This window comes from Pteropus vampyrus, unplaced genomic scaffold (assembly GCF_000151845.1).
Source record: "Pteropus vampyrus isolate Shadow unplaced genomic scaffold, Pvam_2.0 Scaffold1, whole genome shotgun sequence".
Taxonomy (NCBI): domain Eukaryota; kingdom Metazoa; phylum Chordata; class Mammalia; order Chiroptera; family Pteropodidae; genus Pteropus; species Pteropus vampyrus.
In genome coordinates, this window is record NW_011888782.1 from 32,698,878 (window position 1) to 32,722,507 (window position 23,630).

At 39.4% G+C, this 23,630-nt stretch overlaps 2 protein-coding genes across 2 annotated transcripts in view; both read right to left on the minus strand.

The window, feature by feature from the left end:
• The window catches only part of CUNH3orf52 (chromosome unknown C3orf52 homolog), a 31,727-nt gene extending 15,063 nt beyond the window's left edge, over window positions 1–16,664 (minus strand). The window contains exons 1-3 of the mRNA XM_011380628.2: window positions 16,389–16,664; window positions 10,325–10,445; window positions 2,376–2,503 (exon numbers count right to left, since the gene is read on the minus strand). Of these exons, the coding sequence (XP_011378930.1) occupies window positions 2,376–2,503; window positions 10,325–10,445; window positions 16,389–16,523 (384 nt within the window). The 5' untranslated portion in view covers window positions 16,524–16,664. The remainder of the gene's footprint in view (window positions 1–2,375; window positions 2,504–10,324; window positions 10,446–16,388) is intronic.
• A 6,102-nt stretch (window positions 16,665–22,766) lies between these two features.
• Window positions 22,767–23,630, minus strand: part of TMPRSS7 (transmembrane protease, serine 7) — a 28,410-nt gene continuing 27,546 nt past the window's right edge. The window contains exon 14 of the mRNA XM_023527681.1: window positions 22,767–22,937. Coding sequence (XP_023383449.1) covers window positions 22,767–22,937 — 171 coding nt within the window. The remainder of the gene's footprint in view (window positions 22,938–23,630) is intronic.

Genomic DNA, 23,630 nt, shown 5'->3' on the forward strand with positions numbered 1-23,630 from the left:
TTTTTTTTTTTTTTTTTTGCATGATCTGTCCAGTTTTCCTAACACTATTTATTGAATAGATTGTCTTTATTTCATTGTCTATTCTTGTTTCCTCTGTCATAAATTAATTTACCATATAAGTGTGGGTTTATTTCTGGGCTTTCTATTCTGTTCTATTAATCTATGTGTCTGCTTTTATGCCAGTACCATGCTGTTTTGATTACTATAGCCTTGTAGTACAGCTTGATTATCAGGTAGCACGATGCCTCCAACTTTGTTCTCTCTCAAGATTGCTGTGATATTCAGAATCTTTTGTGGTTCCATATAAATTTTAGGATTATTTGTTCTAGTTCTATGAAAAACATCATTGGTATTTTGATAGGGATTGCACTGAATCTATATATTACTTTGGGTAGTATGGACATTTTAATGATGTTAATTCTTCCTATCTATGAGCAAGTTATATGCTTCCATTTACTTGTATCTTCTTCAATTTCTTTCTTCAGTGTCTTATAGTTTTCCAAGTACAGAACTTTTACTTCCTTGCTTAAATTTATTACTGAGTATTTTATTTTATTTTTTGATGCTATTGTAAATGGGACTGTTTTCTTAATTTGTCTTTCTGACAGTTCGTTATCGGTCTATCAAAATGCAACCAATTTCTGAATATTAATTTTGTATCCTGCTATTTTACTGAATTCACGTATCAGTTTAATAGTTTTCTTTTTGGCAGAATATTTAGGGTTCTTTATATATAATATCAAATAATGACAGTTTTACTTTTTTCCTTTCCAATCTGAATGTCTTTTTTTTTTCTTTTTCTTATCTGATTGTTGTGGCTAGGACTTCGATACTATGTTGAATTAAAGTGGTGAAAGTGGACATCCTTGTCTTGTTTCTAATCTTAAGGAAAACACTTTTAGCATTTCACTGTTGAGTATGATGTTAGCTGTGGGTGGGTTTGGACTTTCTTGCCAATATCATCCTTCTAACGTTTTCTGTTCCTTCCCTTTCTTCCTTCCTTTATTAATCTTTAGAGTCTAGCACTGTGTTTTGCACATAGTAGGCTCCCAGAAAAAAATTCAAGTTAAAAATTTAAGTTAAGAGATGAAGTGGTATACTGGATCACTCTTAGTGTCCACTATAAGATTAGTTTTGGTGACATTGTCCCCTGCTGTAATTAGGACATATTTATATATTTGAGAGCTTTTAAGCACATTATCTACTTTAGACCCAAAGAAGTAAAAGAGGGGGGTTCCTCACCCCTTGCTCTTGGATCTCTCATACTGTGCCTACGAGGTTGGGTGCAGACTGAGCTAGGAGCTCAGTGAGCTGATTGCCAGAGTGAGGCATAGTGGCTAATTGGAAACCAGCTTCCAGAACAAGAGAGATACCTTCCCTAGGTTATCAGAGGTGCCATCCTTAACTTCTGCATCAAGCGCATGAGCTAAGGTATTATACTACGTAGCTAATGGACTGGCTTAAGCAGTGTAATGGCCCCAACCCTAAGAGAAGAGCACTCTAGCAATGAGATGTGAGATGAGCTAGGAAAACTGTGCTTACAAAAGCAAGACAATAAAGCAACAGAGAGGGTATAGTGTTCCAATATTCATCCTACTTATCTTCTATATCCAGAAATATCTGGAAACTGGCCTATGTAAAAGAAAGGAGTTCTTGACCTGGCAATAAGACAATGATAGCTTTAAGTCCTTCATTTTTGTTCCTGAACATATTTGATCGGGACGCTGTGTAGGCAGGAGTCTTTTCACTCCACTGTGCTTTACTTTTATCACCTTTAAATCAGATAATTTTTAAAAATATTTTCCAAAGTTCTTTATATGCACTTCATGCATGCACCTGTGGGTATACAGGGAAAGTGCAGCGATTTTCACTGACTGAAGAAAGAAAAATCTCAAAGAGCCCTGTGAACTTGCCCCAGGAATCACTGCCCTCCAAGCCTTTATTCTCACTGCAGAAGCCCTTCCTTTGTGGTTGTAAAACACACTGTACAGTGTCTCAACAATAAGAACATATTGCACTGTTTTATAACTATTTAATTGCTTCCTCTACTTGGACTGTAGCTCCCACCGAGGGCACAGACTTGAGGCCCTGGCACTTGGCATAGGGCCCTCAATGAGACTACAAGTTAAATCAAAAATAAGATCGGAAATGAGGAAACAGAACACTAGCCTCCATGATGCATTTAGCTGGAGGCCAGGGCTCTTCCTTCTGGTTTTGCACAACAGAAAATACATTTCCAAACATCAGTTTCTACCAAAATCCAGACAAAGAATCCAAGCTCAAAGCTATTTACTCTGTAGCTCTATGCCAACTGTTGTAGCAGAATCCATACTCTGATATTGAGAACTCAGTAACAATGCATAAAACATCATTACCCTTTTCGTGAGCAGGTGAGGCAATTCCTCTTCAGCAACACACTCCTCTGGAATCTTTAGTATGACCAAGAATGTTTTATTTGATGATAACTCAAGTATTTCATTTTCATCTTCATCGACATAAGTTACTAAAGAGAGTAGAGGGTGAAAATGAAAGAAAAAGTAAATACATCCATAAAATAATAAACTTATTTATTCATTGGCTGTTACACTTAAAAAAGAAAAAGAAAAGAAAAGAAAAAACAATGAGCACTTATCAAGGATAAAGCCTGGAAAGAGTAAGCAAGTATGAGCAGAAATGCTTTCCCCTTTCAGTAGATCAAATAAAGACAGGGTCTTGCCACCATTGTGATAAAAATTTTGTTTATTTTATGCCATAAGGGGTCTCAGATTCCATTGAATATAGACTGGAAAAGGGTCAGCAGGAAGTGGGAAGAACAAGAATTTGTTAAACTGAACCTGCAGCTTAGCTATGTACACAGGTGTCAAGGCAGGTGCTGGGGACAGCCAGGATGAGGGGAGGTGTGGTGAACATGGGTGACGGGGGATAGGGAGTGAGAGCAAAGAATCACCTTCGGTTCTGTGCACATAAGGAAGTGGCATCATTGACCAGAACAGAGTGGTGCCTAGAATATGAAAGCATGAGCCCATGTCTTGAAATCTCCCAGGGAGATGGAAAGTGGACATGAAGTCACCACTCTAGAGTGTCCCACAGAAAAGGAATGTTGACACACTCTGTTTGCAGAAAAGAAACCAAACTGCACTCAGAGCCCCAGGGTACGTGAGACCTACATTCCTAAAACAATGAGTTCTGTGTGGTTGCTTATGCTCTAATGACTGTGAGCTAACTGATTTTTATGCAATTAGAGCTAAAGGAAAAATACACAAAGTCAGGAGCCAAGAGCTAGAAGCTGGCACTCATAGTACTAATTATACTCCTAGTTCTGCCTAGGCCTCACCGGCTGGGCCCACACAAAGACCACTTCTCTGGCCCTGAAAAAGGTGTGGGCGGGTAGAACCAGATGTTTGGTTGCCGTAGATTTTCCTCTCAAATCCCATGCTTCAAACATAACATATACTGCCTCTTTTACTGGACTTTGAAAAGGCCATAGTGGAATCAATTTAGAGTTTATGAGGGAAGAGCAGGTGAAAAGAAGTAAGAATCTTGGTACTGAGTCGCTGGCAAAGTATGGAAATTTGGGGTATAAGGAGTAAGGGAATGTACACGGAAGGTTAACAGAGCAGGCCTGAGACTGACAGCTTAGATAGTTCTGCTCAAGGCTGACCTCTCACTGGCCCCTAGAACTTGGGTTACGGGAGGGTTCCCGCCATTTTCTGATAAGAGTGGCTCACTGCACCTCAACTGTTCGTACAAACAGTATGGCTTATGCTGAACACTTGTTTTTCTTCTGGGAGTCTGGAATTTTAGTACATGCCAGGCAGAGGCTGCCTATGTGACCAACCCCAATAAAACCCTGGTGGACCACATTGCACACACTGTTGTCACAACTCATTGCAAGAGGTGTTAAGTGTGTCCTGTGGGACTGCACCGGGAAAGCACTCTTGGAAGCTTACACCTCGTTTCCTCCAGATTCTCTTCAGATCCTTTTGCTATAATAAATCATAGTCATCTCTACAACTATAGGCTGAGTCTTGTGAATCCTCCCACAAACCACGGAATCTAGGTGTGATCTTGTGGACCTCAAATACAGGGAATTTCCCAGCATCTTTATTTGTTGTAAGTTATTGCATTATTTTGTCTCAAAATAAAGGTCATGCCCTCATAACAAAAAACTAAAAAAAAAAATAGGAAATTGTAGCAAAGCAAGATACTAATAATTCTTTAATGAAAAGATTTTTTCCCCACATATATTATATAGTTGAGGTCTTAATGTGAAGGTAATTTGTATCCTGCTTTTGTTGTTTGTTGCTGTCATTGATTGTTTCTCTTGATTCTTTTGTTGTTGTAATATATGAAAAGCCATTCTCCATGTGTTTGAAATTCCTTGCAAAGATTATTTGAATGGCTGCATAATGTTTACAACTGGCTTGCCTATTTTCTTAAATCTTTTAGTGTTTTCAGCTTTCCATTGTTATAAATAACGCTGCAATGTATATCTTTGAGCTCTGCATGCACCATGTACATTTTCAAAGTTAGAATCACTGTTTTGGAAAGGAAAAGGGGGTACCAGAGAATGTATATGGGTTTCACATGACTGCTGAACTCAAGGGCTCTGAGAAGAGATGCCAAGTTAGAAAAGAGGGTCTCCAAAAATAGTTCTGAAAACATATGCTTAACTTGCATCATTGAATAATGAATCTGATCTTAGGACAGATTTTAACAAACTGGTATTTGTTAAAATAACAGCAAGATGTTTACCTAGTAAGCAGAGGTTTTATGTCATTAATGAGACTTCACCATGTAGAAGATGTGTTAAAAAAAAAAAAAAAGTTTAAAATGGGAAAAGTCCATTGTAGGTACACAAAATCAGATCTTTGGCTGGAATATAAGAAATGAGGCTGTAGAAGAGACCTTAAATGCCAGATGTTTGCAGGAGGTAATGGAAGAGGTGGAGGTCAATTTGGTGGTGATAGATGGGATGAAAGGGAACCAGGAGAGACTGGAGGCAGGGAAACCAGTAGGCACAAGATTGAGAGAGACAGATTTTGATTGACAGCTGTGAGAAGTACAAAGAAGGGAGAAAGGAAGGGAAAGAGGAGATGGGGGGAGGGAGGGAAAAAGAGAGGAAGGAAGGGAGAAGAAAGCCCAGGACAGTGGGAACAAAGCTGGCTTTAAAAGAAGCCAGACTTAGTTTGAATCCCAGCTCAGCTATTTATTGGCCATGGAATAATTGAGCATCACTTAAATCCCTGAAGCTGTTTCCTCAACAGGTATATCAATGCCTACATTGTAGGTGATGGCAAAGATGAGAACTAATATGTATAAAGTATCCAGCACAGTGTCTTTCAGTAACTGGGTAGTCAATGATGAAAGTTGCTAATCAAGAAATGGTTGAGGAGCATTTGAGATCTTGATCCCCAACACATATCATCGGTTTGGCTCAAATAAACTGTTATAAAAAAAAATCAAAGAAAAAGAGAAATGATGGATAAAACTTGGTTATTACCTAGATATGGGAGAGAAGAAGAAATAAAAAATGTTCCAAAATCTCAAGTCTGGATAACAGGAAGAATACTAGCTACTATATTAAGCATCACGTACAGACACTCTGCTATGCACTTGTAACTATTTCTTCAGATAATCCCAAAGTCAATCCTATGAGATAAATATTAATGTTTTCATTCTAAAATAAAGGCATCGAGGCTTAGAGAAAAGGCATAATTTGTTCAGGTCAATTGAGCCTGTCAGTAGTAGTGTCAAGGTACATTTATAGACTCGGATTCAGAAATCATTTATATTTTACCAATGTGGAAACCGAGGCCAAGTTGAAGAATTTGCCTAAAGTTACATAACTGGATGGTGGCAGAGCTAAAATAATTCTGGTCTCATGATTCACCATAAAACTACTTTATAGTTTACTTTATACTTTATACTTTAGGTGAACTAACAGGGAATGGGATACACATGAATAGTAGTTCCACATGGATAATGCTTGAGGCAATGATAGGTATTTCCAGGTAAAGATCTCCAGCAAATGGTATGACTAAAACTCAGGGAAACTGTGGGATATGAGAGGATGAATGCTGACTGAGGAGCAAATGAGCAAAAGGGAAAGAAGGAAGAATATGAAAAGTAAGAAGGCTGAAGACAAGTCTCATGCACCACAATGTGGAGGCTGAAGGTAGAAATAGCAGGAGACCTAAAGTCCAGGAGGTCTGTAGATCCAGAAGAGTACAACACAGTTACCAGAGCTGAAGGCTGCAAATAGGGCAGGGGATGGGAGAAAGGCCATTTGTTGGGTTTCATGATTAGGCAATTGCTGGTGACCCTGGGAAGACCCATTTGGAACCTATGGATACAAGTAGTTTAGGAGTCACCAGGAGGCAAGATCCGGGTGCATACCTCTCTTTCTAGAAGTCTGCTGATGAAAGAAGAGAAAGAAAAGTATCTAAATGAAGTAGCAAGAGTCTAAAGGAGATTGCTTTGAATAAGAGATGATACTAGAACATTTGAAGAGGTCCAAGTTGAGAAAAGCTTGAGGATGCTTAGAGAGACATGTAGCTATCTGAAGGTCTACAGTGAGAAAAAGCTGGCAAGGGCACTGTAGACAACACAGGTGAAGGAGTCAGTCTTGGGAATGCATAGAAACATATGAGACTTAAGGGAAAGAGAAACAGGTGAACATGCAAAGAAATTTCAAGGTACTGGGCCTACAAAGTTGCTATTATGTTCCTGCCCTAAGGACCTCGGTAGCTCATAGCTTGCTAATGCTGTCTCTCTAGGATCTTCCCATGAGTCACCCGACAACCGAAAGCACTGTCTTATGCAACCTGTCTGTCTACCAAGACCATGTGATATCATTAAACGTAGCTCTTTTTCCCAACACCCAAGCAAAACAAATCCATTCAGTACAGCATCACTTGGGAAGTCCCTGCTTACATCTTGGTATCACAGCGTCCTTACTCACAGAAAAACCTGTGTTAGAGAGCAAAGGGGGCAGGCAGAAATTCAAAGTGCTGGGCGATATCACATAAGGGTTCCTAGAGTGTTAAATCTGATCACCTTTAAATTATATTTCTAAGCATCCACCTACTTGTCACAGTTTGGTTTTTGTAACATTTAAAATATTTGTCTCCCCTCAAAAAAATAAAATAAATAAAATAAAATAAAATAAAATATTGCCCAAACCAAGGAATGTTTCATTATTAAGGTGTTACTCAGTGTCTCTTTTCTCCTTGCTTGGAGCAAATTAGTAAAGAAAGCAGAAACCACGAGGAAGCTTAAGTGATTCAGAAAGATCACACATACACACACACACACACACACACAGAGAGAGAGAGAGAGAGAGAGACTTTTTTTACTTCACCATTCATACCAAAGAATTTTTAATTCCTTAAGGAGAAGGAGAGACTCCATTAATAACCTTTCCCTAAAGAGCTGAGATAAAACCAGGCTTCCAGACTCAACAGGATTCCCTGGGCTTTGTCCATAAAATTGTCCACTTTAAAAAGATTTCATTGTCCACTATGAGGCCTGGTGGAGTGCTAGCCTCTCCTCCATAGTGTGTACGCATCCCTGGCTCAGTACCTTAAGCTGAGCTATGATACTGAATTTGCCATCACTTCAATGGCATGCCAAAGGCAGAGTGGTGGGACAGCCTACCCCGGGTGCAGGCAATAAGGGGTGCACAGTCTACAGAACATTAATAATAATAAAACCAGCTACAGGTTGCTCTGCTTGCATTCTTAACAATATCAATGACAAGACACACCTCCCACTGGGCACCTTGCCCTGGGTACCCCATTGTCTCTTCTCCAACTAGTTACCCTTTGCATTTTGGGGTACATGTACTGTCCCCTTCTGTGACCACTCCAGCTCCATAGTTACTAACACCTTTGCCACTGAGCCTCGGTCTGAGGACTACAGCGCCCTGAGACAGGAGATTAAGGAGTTGAGAAGAAAGGAAGGAATAGGAGAATGGCACATGTCGTTCCTGAGGAACACTACTTCTAAGTGAATTCGGACGGTCATAGGTAAAGCCCTTAACTATCTGACACTGCCCTTTTCCCAAACAGAGCTTTTTCCACACAGTAACCAAAAGTTCTACAAATATTTGACTCCTATCAATGGGTTTGGCAATTAGGCAATAGCTGATTACTGCAGATTGCCAATCCAGAAGTGCCTACAGAGCTGCTCTGGGTGAGGTTGAGACTGTCACAGAGGGGAGTTCTGTCTCCACCCGCTGTATACCTAATGCACTCCCATCATCTACTGTGACTCCCCCATAGGCCCAAACCCCCCAGGGCTGAATGCCAAGTAAAATAAAAGTATTTCCCTAACTAAAAAAAATGTAAACGTTTGAAAAACTTTCTTATAGTATTAACATTTTAAGGACACATTTTTATACCCAAATTGGAAGTGAAGTTTGTACTACCAGTGTTAAACAGTTAGTTCTTCCCTGAATATCATCCTATGAACTTTCATGTCTCCCTGAGAAAATGGTGAGGGAAATGGAATCCCTTCTTCTTCAGACTGCCCTTTGTGATTTGAAGGGGTTGGATAACTTTTTGAGAATGGAAGACAGCTCTTGAGTCTTGTGCTTTAGAATCCTGAATATTAAACCACCCAGATCTGTTGCATCATCCTTTGTTATAGGCCCCAGATGTCAACAGACAAATCAGTCAACTTTCAAGATAGCACCAACTAATTGTGATAGGACAAGACCGTGTGACTCAACTCTAGTTTCCACATCCACATGTGGGAGTTGATGCGAAGAGGGAGTATCAGTGCTTCACACCAAAACTATTGTCTTCAGTGTGATGGAAGAGGTGTAGCACCACTTATTAACTTTTCCCCACCTCAAAACCAGCCTATGGCCTCAAAGAATCATCCATCCCACCTCAACAATGGCCTAAGTAACTAAGTAAACATGGTGTCTGCCCAAGAAACTCACATACTGGAGGCTGGCACATGTTATCAATTTTTTTGTATTTTTTTAGAGACCATAAAACATTGAGACAGGAGGTGAAGGAGTTTGGGGAGGAGGAACAGGAGGTAAATAGCAAACGCAGTTCCTGAGGAAAATCCCAGGGTCCCCTCTGGAGAGACTGGGGGTTGGGGGAGTTCCCTTCTTGCTCTCTTCCTGTGACTGTATTTATTATGGAGAGCCTGACTCGACACAAATCCTTGAGGGACTGGACTGGACCACCCTCAGGAGTATCCCAGCTCCAGAAGAGACCCTTTTCTCTATAATCACTCCCACATACAAATTAAAAAGTTTTCTCCCATCCTGTTTTGATATTGAAATGATTGCCCACTGGAGGGTGCTATGCATCATAAAAATTTTGATACTTATAAAAAATTGGTAACTACCTAAAAGGCTTTAAAATGGTGTGGAAGACTACTTCATGCAGTCATTAAAAAAAGGAAGCTTTCAGATTATATGGTGATCATTTCACAACATATACAAATACCAAATCCTCACGTTGTACACTTGAAACTAATATAATGTTATATGTCAATTATACCTCAATTTAAAAAAAAATTTAATATGTTCACAAATAATTTTTAATAAATTGGAAAAATGATCTCACTATGCATTAAAATTCTAAAGGTAGACCACAAGACTATAAAAAAAAATGACCTCAAATTATTTTTAAAATGCAAGTACAAAAAAGAAAATATAACAAAGTAGTAATAATATGGATGAGTTTTATGGGTAACTTAACATGTATTTTTCTATTCACAATAAATAATTTTAAAATGAGAGAATGTATGTAAAATATATAGTTAGCATCATGTAAGTTTTTGTTTTGTATACACACACAATATAAATACAATAAGCAGTTATTTCCAAAATAAGTTTGTATAATGATAGCTTATGTATACATGGTTCTATAAAGTTTTTAAAACTTTCAAATATGTTATTCATCATTTTATCATAATGATAATATGCTGGGTATATCAAATGAAGCACAATAATTATTTTTACTAAACCAATTATAAGAAAAAAATGTCAGGCAGGTTCAGAGATGCAATAAAATATAAATTAAAAATTTATAAGTTAAAAATTTAAGAAATCTTCAAGATCCAATGGGCAGAGTATAAAGTAAAACATTGATCTCCATACTTCTCCTGGAGCTTACAAAAGAAACAACAAACAAGAATCACATACGTCTCCCACTCATATAACATATTCCAAAACTGTTTTAAATTCAAATTATAAATAATAAAATAGTAATGAATATATCTTCCATTTCAGTGTAAGTCATAGCATTAAACAATTTTCTTAAAATTCATCAACTTAGTCATGTTTAAATCCTCTTACCTTTAATAAGAAATAAGCTTGTAATGATCACTGTAATGAGAACTAGGAAAATGAAGATCCACAGTAGACACTTTCTGATCAATTTCCTATTACAGGAGCTCTGAGGGCTTTTTGGATTAGCCTGGAAAGCAAAGGGAGACTGTGAGGCAGTCATATGGTTTTAACAAGCATTTTTGAATACTTAGTATGGGCCAGTGACAGAGAAATGAAAGCAGAAGGATCCCGACCTCAGGGGACTACATTCTGAGTCAAGCTTACAAAAGGGTAGAGTGGAACTTCACAAAAAAATTAGCAAGAAAATGCCCCAGGGGTTCTGAGGTGGGAAGGACAGGCAGGATTTTGAAGGATGGACAGAAAAAAGCCTTCCAAACACAAGAAAGGGTAGCCTCAGTGTTGATTTATAATGGAAGTGGCCAAGAGATTCATCTGACTCATAAGATTAGAAAGAAAGAAAGCCTGGAGCATATTCGAGAGAGTTTTTAATGCTGCCAGAGCAGTTTGGACTTAATTTGGCATGTACTAGAGACTTGTTGAAAGTTCTAAAACATAAAAGCTGAACTGAAGATTAAAAAAAGGATATGTAGTTTAGAGTAGACATACCAAGACAAAACTAAGAAGCTACTGCTGTGGCCTAGACTCTATCTAATAAGGGCCTAGGAAGGGAAATGAAAGGAAGGAAGGGAGAGACACCAGGAAATAAGCTATAATGGGCATAGTGAGGCACAGTGTGGGATTAAATAATTATAGTCAACACTATTTTATTTCATCCTAACAGCCTTGCAAGGGAGGCATTAGCCCATTTCAAAGATGCAGTTCAGAGAGAATATGCAGGACTAATCTCTGCTGAGTGTCACTGCAAAGCTGGCATGCTCTCTCTTTTGTCCATAGCCTCCTGTGTCACTGTGTAGAGCTCAGGTTACCAGCAAAGCTGGCTGCCATGGAGCTGCCTTCACTCGCAACACTGCAATCTGCCCCTAACCAAGTTTTCATGATTCTTCGACTTCCCACTAAGCCATCTGATAATTCCTGCACGGAGACCATGGGAAACAATGGAATATGATGAGGGAAAATTGTGTTTCTGTATCACGATTCCAATCTCCATTATACCACTTAAAGGCAGGGTGATGATCAGCGAGCTACTGAAACTCCCAGCCCCAATGTCCTCAACTAGAAAAAATATAAATAATAAATCTAGCTCACAGGGCTATTGTAAAAACTAGAGGTTATGTACATTAAGCCCTTGCTAAACAAATATTAAGACCTCAACAAATGGACACAATCATTACTGAGTGTTCGCCTATTCCACAGAGCAGCAGCAGGCACTTCCAGAGGCTTGTCCTCAAATTGACATCCTGTTCACTTTCTCTCCTATCGTGATTTTGGTGGCGACCATCAGAAAAGGAAACTATCCAAATAAGGACTACAGTTCAGACTTTCTCAGTGAGAGATTCCCAAGCCGAGCTACATATCAGAATCACCTGAGAAGGAACTGAACCTATACCTAGGGGATCAGACTGTAGGGAAGTGGGAGCAGGCCCTGGCTTATAATTTTAAACCTCCCAAAATGAATCAACTGCTTTACTAGGGTTGAGACCTCTGGTCTGAAACCTCCTCACTTTTCAGGGGCCAGGCCAAATCTCTCCTTTAGTAGAGGTCTCCCCATCATCCCACCTATGTAGAGATGTCTCAATATATGAGCTGTCCACTCAGGCCATCTGCCACTGCCTTGTCTGGTTTCGTATTCAAATATAAACAGATACTGGCCTTATCGTCCTAGGTAAAGTGAAACCACATAGAGGAAACGTTGATTCTTAAACTTCTCTGTTCTTATATCCTACACTTGTGCATCATACAGGTAACAGGCACTTGATAAATGTTTGTTGCTGAGTCACAGAGGGCTCCAAACTTTTTAAAAATGTACTTTGATAAATTCTAAAGTAGAGGTCACACTTTGGAGTGCCCAAGAGGCCTTTACACTGGCTCTCCTGGTCAGGGGTGAAGAAACAATAGAGGCCCTAAGACTATCTGAACAGAGGAAGACCCTCTTGAAGTCAGTGTTTCTGGAGTCCAGGGATAGAGCCACATCTCATCCCCACCCAAAGACTGATAACTGCTCCAAAGCCACCAAAGGCAAAGGCTCAGTAAAGCACGTAGGAAAAGAAGTCCCAGTATGAGGAACCTTTAATTTCTCAGGGGACAGAACCATATCTTCCTATTTACAGAACTCCTAAGACACATGCCATTTTAGTTCTTATATAAGAAGCAGCCAGACCCTAAAGATTAGTACAAAATGAAAAAGTTGTGAGTCTCAAAATAAGTCGCAGAATGAGCATCAATGTACCTCTTTGGCCTTTTGTGCCTTCACTTATGCTGTCCCTTAAAGATGATAAACCTCATACCTTGGTAGTTTGAGGAGGCCACTACTCTGTGACTTCCTGGGGGAACCCAGTTCAGAATTACACAGCCCTCGGCTGTAGGAAATGCTTCTTCTTGTCCAGCCCAAACCTGCCATCTTACAGCCTGGTTCTCTTCCCTGTCCTGTCATCAGCCCTAGGGCAGAGACCACCATCCACTGCATGATTAATCTTCACAGACTTTAAGCCATCATAAAACGGTCTGCCAGCCACTCCCAACCCAATAATACAGAACAGTGCTTCTCAGCTGTCTGCTCATTAGAATCAACCAGGGAATTAGTATTTTTTAGAAGTGTCCCTGGGAGATTCCACTATGCCCTGAGGGTAGAAGGTCTCTGATAGTAGGTGTGCACTAATTGTGCAGTCTGAGTCTCCCCTCAAAACCCATCACAGAGACACGTGGCCTCCTTCACTGGTTTCTTTATCCTCTCTTGCTCAAATTTTAAGTCATGAGAGGAGGCCACAGGCAGGTTATCCTGCAGGATGCCGTCCAGAGATTTTTGCAAACTGATTTTACATTCTATGATTGCATTACATAGCTCAAGAATTTTTTGTTATTCTTAACAATCCTCAGATATTCACATCCCTCTTCACATAAGAGTCCAAATATATGACACAAGGTCTTTAAACAATGGCAGGACTATATATCTCTTGGATACAAAAAGTTTTTTCTCTTTGGCTCAATTAGGAACTGGTATTACATAGACCTAGGAAAATTTTCTTAGCATGTAGGAAAATCTGTACTTTATAATCTTCATTGTGGGATTTAATCTACTTGTTGATCCAAGCACAAAAGAGCCAGTTGATTCTTGTCTGAAATTCTGAACTACGCATAGCAATAGGGCTAATTTTTAGCTTGCTCATTCATATAAAGTCTTGCCTGCCTTAAAATTATCAATGTACTGGATTATTACTGTCATAATGATGTTACTATCCCTTAAAATGTCCCTAGACCTTCTATTTGGAAACAGAGTAATTTATTTTTCACTTTAAACTTAACTATATCACCATGTTTACAGTGCCAGCAGGCAAAGTGAAGTTCAATGGCTCATATTCCTTTCCCTCAAGCCTCAAATCTAGATCAAAAAAGGGAAAAAAGTTCTTTCCAACATCTTTGTATACTCTCCCTGATCGGCTTTTCCAAGCAGAGACAGAGCTATGACATGGGACATCTTCTTTTCCATGATCCCCAAACTCTTCCCTACTCCTCACCCATCTACCAACCCATCTGCAACTTCCTCATTATTCTAGACATGCTACTCAACTGAACAAACTTCTGTAAGTTTACAAACTGACAGAAATTAGTAATATATAATTTAGATAGTTACACATAAATGAGTATAAATTATATATTAAATTTATGTATTTAAATTATACATTGGTATATCTCTAGCTGTATAAAAACAAAACCAAACAAAAACCCTGAGTTCAAATCTCAGAGCCACCGTTAACTGAACTTGAGTATTTTAGTAACTCTTTTGAGCCTCAGGTTCTTTACTCAGTTTCTTCATCTCTCAAATCAGAATATATACTGACACCTTCCTCAGAAATTAGTTGTGATAATTAAATACATTTATGTATGAGAAATATTTGGCATAGGAGAGGTACAAAATATATGGTTAATAAAAATACATGGATTTAAGCATACATAGAAAAATTGACAATCTTAATATATAGTTTAAGGAGACTGCTACACAAAATTCTTAAGAGTCTGAATCCTGTGTTTATGATAGCCAACGCTTTTAAGAACTCTACATTAATTGACTTTTCTTTAAAAAAAAAAAAAGCCTGATTTTTATTAAGTAGTTTTACACAACCAGCTGTCATTTGACTGAAATGGCTGAGAATCCAATTTAAAACACAGTTCAACTTGTTGTATAAAACCAAAGAGAAAGATTGACACATTAGACAAGGGTTTTTTTTTTTTCTCTTTTTTCCTCTTCGTAAAGTTTTTCCCATTCAAGCATTTCTAGAATGCCCTCCAAGTGCTCACATAACCCTTCACCTTCATGCCATTTGGTCTCTCACCACAGGTTTTCTATTCAGTGACCTGCAAAGAAAATTTACAGGGAAGCCTAGGATATACATATATATATATATACCTGACTAAGGAGGACATAATTACTGTACTATGTAGATGCTAAGCAATTATAAAATACTGATATCCTACATGTGTTTGGCATGTTCTTCTACTCAACTGTTTTCAGCAAAGTATTCCCAGGCCTCACAAAGAAGCCAGGTGAGCCACATTACACAAGCACCATTGGACAATTGGGAAAATACAGTCTATATCACCTTGCCCTAGGATGTATCTTTTAGTGGTGAAGCTGACACTAGAACTCAGATCTCTGGATTCAGTCTCAAACCATGGTGTCTTTGGGGTGTCTTGGGTCTATCTAACATGAATCATGCAAGTATTCCCAGTTCCCATTCCTAAACACTTCTTTGGAGGACTGATACAACAAGTCCACAGTGTGGCCACTTGAACAGGGATCAGACTATCTTCCTCCAACTTTCATTCTTCTGTGGTGCTCATCTTTCACTGACATATAGAATAACAAATTACTCTCCAGGGTGCTTATATGTACCTATAAGAGCAGACTTTACTGTATTTCCAGGACTCAATGTGGAAGCAAAAGCAATGTTTTCACTGTTTGAATTCCCTGCTTATCCCTGAAATCAACAGAAAGATCAGGTTAAAATAATACACACACACACACACACACACACACACACACACATCCATATGGATATGGAGTTCCATGTATACAGTAAACCTCAAGTCAATCTTAGAGGTTAATCATAAGGTAGGTGGCTGATAATTCAAAGTCTCTCTGTTTTATAGGCATTTGATGAGAATGAATAATGCTCCTGTCACTGCTAGAGCTTAATCAGAAAAGATTTCAGCCTAAACATCCCCGAGGACTTCCTTAGAGATTGTGATGAAGCAGAAGCAGCAAATGAGGTACAGTCTCGTTCTTTGGGATAAGAACTTTTAAAATTATTTCCCTTTAGTTGAGCAGGGAAAGTTCTCGCCGCGCTTCTCGTTCTTGCTTCTTTTTCTACTCTCCCCCATCTCTCTTGCTGTGAAATCAAATGGCCAGACGGGGAGAAGATAGAAAGTGCGTATCTAGCGGATGCGCACCAGGCTGGGTGATGGTGGGCGGTGGATGAGAGTTAGGAAGAGGGTGGACGGTGGGTGGAAGCGGAAAAGTAGTAAAGAAGACAGCAAAGGGATCCTGAAGAAAAGGAAACGACTCCATCTATCACTCTAGTTCTCTCAATTTAAAAAAGAAAAACTAAATTAAAAGTTACAAGACTTCTTTTAAACCATCTCTTTCTCTGGAGATTCCCAGAAGCGAGGAGCCACACCCCTCTCGGGTACGATTCCTTAAGCTCCATGGGGGCCAGAGGGATCTGAGGGGTCTGAGGGTGCGGGTGGGGGTGGGGAAGCCGAGCTCGGGCTGGAGAACATTCCAGTGTCCGCTCCTTTGAGAACTTTGCAGCTCGAACCACCCGCGCTCGGCGTCGGTGGCGCGGGCAGAGCTGGCTGGAAACCCGGCACTATTCGGGTGCCAGCGCCGGGTCCTGGCGGGGAGTCCGGCTCCGAGAGAGCTCGGATGACGCCGCCAGCGCCAAGGAAACCTTACCTGGGCTGGACCCGGCTCGGCCGAAAAAGGGATGACCTGGGCGGCTCCATTGAGAGGCGTCTCTTCGTCCGGATGCCTCTCGAGCTCTGACAGCTCTAGCTCGTTTCCGGGCGATGGGGACCTGGCCCCTTCCATAGACGGCGGAGGAGGACTAAACAGCCCTCCAGGAAGCAGGAGGCACACACCCGAGGGTGCAGAGTCCGAAGCAGCCTCCCGGGTGTCTCACTCCACCGCCACCCCCAGCGGGCGGGGCGGAGGAGACCTCAGGCGGCGGGCAGGCGGCGGGCGGGGCAGCTGGCATGCGGGCGGAAGAGGCTCCCCTCGCTCCGGCTGGCAGCGGTGCCCTCCGTGGGCTCCCGAGCAGAGCAGAGGAAGGTGGTTTTTCTGGTTTGTTCAGGGCGCTGCCTGCGCTGCACTGCCTTTCCCTGTTCCTGAAGATCCAAAGCAAAAGCTGAACCGAGGGCTTGGTTGGGTGGAGGGCTGTGACACTGATGGCCTGGCAGCGCCATGCCACGGAAGAAGATTATCATTCCATCTCCAGGGGCTGTTCCTGGGACTTGACCCAGCTCTCACCGCTTAGCAGAAGTTCATTCATTTAATCAACAAATAACTATGAAGCAGCTTTTGCGTGTCAGGCATCACGGGAGATTCTGAGCATAGGAAGACAACTACTAAAACACACGAACACCTTCCTTTAACAAGTCCAACGGCAGGCATAAATAGACAGTTATCAGTGGAGGAAGGGACTGCAGGCTCTGGAGCCAGGCTGCCCAGGTTAATCCCTTTTCATAGGGTTCCTCACTGTGAGACTTGAGGCTTCATCACTCTGTGCCAGAGTTTCCTCATCTGGAAAGTTGGCCTAATATTAGTTCCCACCTCATGGAGCTGTTGCCAGGGTTAAAAGAGTGGATGTCAGTAAAACAGTCAGAACAGTGACTGACACATAGCAAACGTTCACAAACATTTATGAAAGGCTATCTACCTTTAGGAAGAGGAGTCACAGACAACCCCTGCCCCTACACACACACACACACCCCCTGAGGGAAAAGTATACACACCAACACAGAATCCATAGTTCAGAACTTCTGGTTTCATGAGCCTGGAATTATGTTTGCTAAGCTTGGTGGTGTGTGTTGATCCTCTTGAGCTTCTGTTCAGAGCAGGCTTACCTGCCTACTTCTCACACCTGCTCCCTACACACACATATATTGAGAGTCCTTTGCGGTGTGGACAGGATGCACATAAATAAGCTCCGCTTCAGAAGATTTTGACTTATGTCCAAAAGTCTGGCACCCTCAATGCCTACTATTCAGACACTGCCTAGATATTGAGTCTCTAGTTGTCTAATACCTGCTATCAGATCATCTGGACTTTGGATTCTGTCTGCTTATTGGTTGGGGTCCTGCTAACTGTCGCCATTCAGCTTCTGGCCTACACTGACTTCTGCTTTCTCTGCTTTTCTCTGTTAGAGGCAGATCCTGCAGGAATCAGGCTGCATTCTCAGCTGGGAATTTGGAAGCAGCTTTTTAATGAAAGAGCAAGGGTTAAGGGAACCAAGAAAGGTGCTGAGATACCCAAACAGTAGAAAGCCACTAGCACCCCTTGGACCACTGAGGAAGGCCTTCCTGATAGGATCTGTAGTCCAGAAAAGTTGCAGCCACTGTCAGGACTGCAGCCCAGCAGGGTTGCAGAGAGGAATAAATACTCTGACCTCTCTACCCTGTCTCCTGTCTGTGACTTCTTTTGGAAACTGGTGATGAACTTTGGGGATCAGCTTCCTGGGGCTCAGAACAGAGAATGAATCTGGGATGCAAAGAGAAAAGAATCTTTCCTTACAATAACTAACATCTAGTGTTCTCTCTCAGACATTCAGTGATCAGTTGACCCCTCTGGTCTGACCAGATTCCTCTTCCTGGCGGGCCCATTCTATTGCCACTCCCACATCTGCATATATAATGTTTCCTCTGCTTGGAACATTTTTCCTCCCACTCCAGCCCAGTGGACAACACCCATTTATCTTTAAACCCTAGCTGAAACATACTTTCCCCACTAAACCTTCTCTTACTCCCTTCCTCTACCAAAAGTTCTCCACATTCTTCTCTGCTACCAAGACCCATTGTACTTGTGCTACATATGTCACAAGTACAATTTAATTTGACAAGTAGTATTGAGTGCTTGCTATATGTCAAGCATTCATCTGAGTGCTTGAGATATGTCTGAAGAGATAACTAAACAAAACAAAATCACTGCCATTGTGAGGCTTATATTTCATGAGGGGAACAAACTTAATAAATAATGTTTCTAGAATATTGGAAGGTAACATGCTGTAAACAAAAAAGTAAAGCAGAAGGTGGGAGGTTAGAGTACTGAGTGGTGAAAGTTGAGGGGAGGGGAAGAGTTGCAATTATAAATAGGGTGATCAACTTAGACCTCATTAAGAAGGTGAAATGAGTCATGGAGATGTATGTACAGCGTGGTGACTATAGTTAATAACAATGTATTGCATATTTGAAAGTTGCCGAGAGTAGATCTTAAAAGTTCTCATCACCAGAAAAAAACATTGTTGTAGCTATGTATGGTGATAGATGTTAACTAAACTTATTGTGGAGACCATTTTATAGAAATATCAAATCATTATGTTGTGCACTTGAAACTAATATAATCATATAAATCAATTATGCCTCAATTAAAAAACATTGAAATATGAACAGAGTTAAAAGTGCAAAGGAGTGAGCTGTGCAGATTTCCGAAAGGAGAGGAAACTCTAGGACAAAGGACCTAATACTAGAGCCTGTTTGAATTTTACTGTCTGAGAATCAGTGAAGAGGTCAGAATAAATATGAACAGTAATTCTTTTTCCTGTCTGTCTCTTTTATTGTTTAAACTCTTTGAAGTATCTGTATATCACCATTACTTAGCTCTGCATCCAGCACAGTGCCCTGTATAAGTGTTCATTAACTTGAATAATATTCTCAACAGTGATGGTTTGCTAGGCCCAGGGCCGAAGACCCCAACGAGAAGCACCAAAACCTCTTAAACCTGGACCCCCATCCTTACCCAGGGCTCAGGCAACCTTTCTCATAGTTCCCTTGTTGACTGAAGGATCTCAGTCTCAATGGGAGATTTCCTGTCGTGTCAGAGGTATTGTAGCTACCTTCCCAGCCTGGTTTCTCCATGAACAGATGCCTAAAATCTCCTTTGCTCCCTCAAAGGATGGAAAAGCTACTGCTTCCTGTCACAAACTCTCTTTAAATCACACCTCCTAATGCATTCTGAGTATTGTAAAGCAAGGTTTATGTATTATATGATCTAGACTACATTTCCAGAATTCCATAAGCCTAATCCTTGTACATGATTGACATCTATATGGTAGTATAGGTTCTGAAGATAAGCAGTTAGAACACTCACGACCTGGGTGTCCTTGGGCAAGTTGTTTAATGTCTACAAGCTTCCTCACTATAAAACGATTCCCACCCAGTAGAGTTAGAAGGATTAAATGAAGTTATTAAAGTAAAGCATTTATTCTTGTGTCTGACAAATAGCAGACTCGGTAAATATTCTCTTACTCTCTACGACCCTAAATATCTTTGTAACAAATATCCAGCAGCTTCCACGCCTTTAGCATCCAGCAATAACCCTTGGTTCAATGTTATTTTTTAATATTGATTTGTGTTCCTGTCCTGTCATATTTTCTTGATCACTGACACTTGTTGACATCTCCCAATATTACCTGAACTACTTACATTTTTACTTTGACCTAGTCCTGATTTCTGATAACTGCGAATTTCTTAATCTCCAGACAGCCAACCTAAAATGTAGGTGAGTATCCCAGCCTCTACTTGAGAACTTTTTTCATCCTGCCAGTTTGACTCCAAATTGAGGATTTGGAACAAGTTAGAAAGAAGTGTTTCTCCCTGGAGGTAGAACCGGGTTTAGATTAAACAATTCTCGAAGAAAGTTAAAGATTAGCGAATGAGGAACCAAATTCTACCTAGATTTATTTTTGCAGTTTTTTCAAAATCTATTTCTATAGAAGTTGCTTTTTAATAAATACTTCTTTAAACTTGTTTTTTTATTAAAAAAAAGTGTATTGTACTTGTACAAATAGTTCTTTTAAATACAATTTAAAATTATTGACTCAATTAGTTTAGTTTGTTCAAGGAGTCAAATGTAAATAACATTAAAAAATTAAAACATCGTGTTGCCAAGGCCTGCTGACCAGTATAAGATTTTCAATTTTGCTTTCCTTGTTATAGTACTTGTTCTTTTTTCTTCATCTCCTTTAGGAGAAAATAATTTCCCAGTTACCGAATAAACCAAAAAATAAAGTAACATCATCAAAGTGACATTACCAAAGCACTAAAGCATCTCATTACCTTCAAATAGATCTCTGTCTCTTGAAAACATGAGTTTGTACTCATGTGTTGTCAGATGGAAAGCAGTTCTACTCTGAACATTAGTAATTGGGTTAGTCACCCAGGCTAATCAAGCAGAAAACAACTGAGAAATGGTTGGTTTGGGATGTTTCATTTTGCAGTTTTCAAGGCATTTTTGAAGAAAGGCATGAGTGCCTACAAATTCTTCCCAATAGTCTGGCACATGGAAATGCTCCTACCTTGGTATATAGTAGTTATTCCATTCTGTCAACTAAACCAGTCTTGGGATTAGCCTGTATTCATACCTTTGCAAGAATGAAGTGGCTATTTCCATGTAGTGCAGGTTCTACAGGCATCTTGGCCAAGATTGGCGTTGCTCAACCTTTTCTACATCCCTGCACTGATGAGGAATATGGTACACTCAATTAGCACCCACAAGTGCTTAGAATGGTAGCATCTATGTGTTATTTGAAAAACTCCATCTAATGAATCTAATACATCATGCCAGCCCTCATTTATCTCCTAATTGAGATCATAAACTCATTCAAGGTTTTGGTGTATTTTGTTGAATAGCAAATTTTTTCCTTAAAAATGACCATAAGTAAAAAGTACAATTCACTTTGTACGTAGGTCACAGCAACACCAGGCAAAATAAACCTAGGTTTTAAGAACAGTTATCCTAATTAGCTCTTCTACACAGTGGACTCAGTAGCTAAGTCCCCTTTAGTGAATTAAGTGGTACACTTGGCCCTCTAAATTGCACTATGCCATAGCCAGTTTATTGAATCCTTAGAAACCTATTTAGAAAGATATTCTAGTCCCTAATGTTTTATCCTCTATTTGAAGAAAACAGTCTTTCAGCAAATCAAAATATATATGGTGAACTGGAAAATATTCACTATTTAGGGAAATTATATGCAATTCAGTCTTTCTATCTGATCTAGAGGATGACATCTTTTGTTCTCTCTCCTTTTACTGTTACATTTAAGATTTTCTGAGATCCTATAAAAAACATTTTTAATAGTCTGGGCTCTACTTAAAAATATCATTGTTATTACTCTTTGACCTTGTCCCAAGGAAAATAAATGATATCATTCTTCTCCTTTCTGCTGTTTTCACCTATTTGGTTGTATTGTTAAGTCTGGCTTCCGTTAATGAAAAGATTACTCTAAAGGTCAAATGTGAAACCTTTTAAATTAAGACAAAAACAACTATGCTTGATATTATAAGTCCTATTTAAAAAAAAGGACTTGGCAATTGCAGTTTTATAAAGGAACCAAAATCAAGATAATAATATTTCTTGAAAAATTCATTTTCAAAATAATCATTTAAAAATTACTGACCAGAATTACCACAATTTCCTTTAATCCCATGCAAGTGCTTTCAATCCAATTACCACAATGCTTCATTTTATCATTGTAGTGAAGATTAATGTCAGTTTTGTTGGCTGGTTGATTGATTTCTCTGAACACAATATTGATACATGCCATGGCTGAAGAAAGGCTATGATATGGTTCTACAAAATTGAATTGGAAAGCAACAATATAGGTAGTACCTCTGTTGATAACTGAATTTAGCCCCATTTCCATTTGTGAAGAAGACATTTTTGTGTGTTTAATTTTATTAGAACACTAATAAAGAAATAAGAAATTTATGGAATTTCTTATTTTATTATAATAATTCTTATAATAATTTAAGTGTGAATATCTGAGCATTTCTTCCATTTCTTATCTTCTTTTAGAAGCTTAGTTCATGACATTACTTTAGATTTCTTCTATTCCTGAATCAATGGCCCTCTGATGCTTAAGAATAAATACAGCTATATCTTTGAGGAATTGTTTATGAAATAAAATGCATCTCTCTGTTTTTCAATAAATACCAAATATATGCAATCTGAAGTTTGCTAAAGAAAAAACTTAACTGTCTCATTTTATTTATAATTAATACATTCTTTTTAAAAAGTCTATCACATAAATCACAATTAAAAATCCAACTTGTGCCATTACAAAAGAGAAGGGACATATTTATGAATCCAGGAAACAAAGTTTGATACCCTTGTATAAACACCAGGAAAGTTTGGTCTTCCGCATCCGTGTCCCCAGCTAACAATGCCAGTCAAAATCCATTTTCCATCACTTTCTCTTCGACAAGATAAAGGTCCACCAGAATCTCCCTACACAGAAAGATAATGTAAGTATGAAGTACATTTGTCATTAATTTTATCATTAAGGTGTCTAATGGATTGTGTTCAAAATTTCCATTCTGACAGGTGTTTGCTTGGCCAATTATTATGCAGTTTAGGGAAGTGTTAACTTCTAATGTCTTTTTAGAATTATTCTTCCTGTAATCAAAATGCTATATTCATCACGATAAACTTGATTCTTTAGGCCAAGAGTAAGATTAGAATGTTCTTGTAGGGGAAAAAAATCTCACATACCCTCAAACAAATAATAAACCTCAGTAGTAGTAGTAGTAGTAGTAGTAGTAGTAGTAGTAGTAGTAGTAGTAGTAGTAATAGATATTTATTTAATATGAGCTATGTGTTAAGCACTGTTTTGGGTCATTTAATCTTTACAATAATTTTATGAAGTATGATTACTTTGGAAGGTTTACCTCTACCTCTGGGCCATGCAGCTTCAATGATTGGCTCATGGTCTCAAGGAAGAAAACAGAAGAGATACCGTTTAGTTAGCCAGGTCCAGCGAAGCAACCCTAAGGATCGCTGGCTGATAGCTGTCATAGACTCACTTGAGAGTCCTTTCTGATATTTCAACTTCACAAACAAAGGCTGAAATAATTCAAAGTTTAAACATGATTCCTACAGTATGTAATATCTGGATTTTTATTTTCTCATTTTGGAGTATAA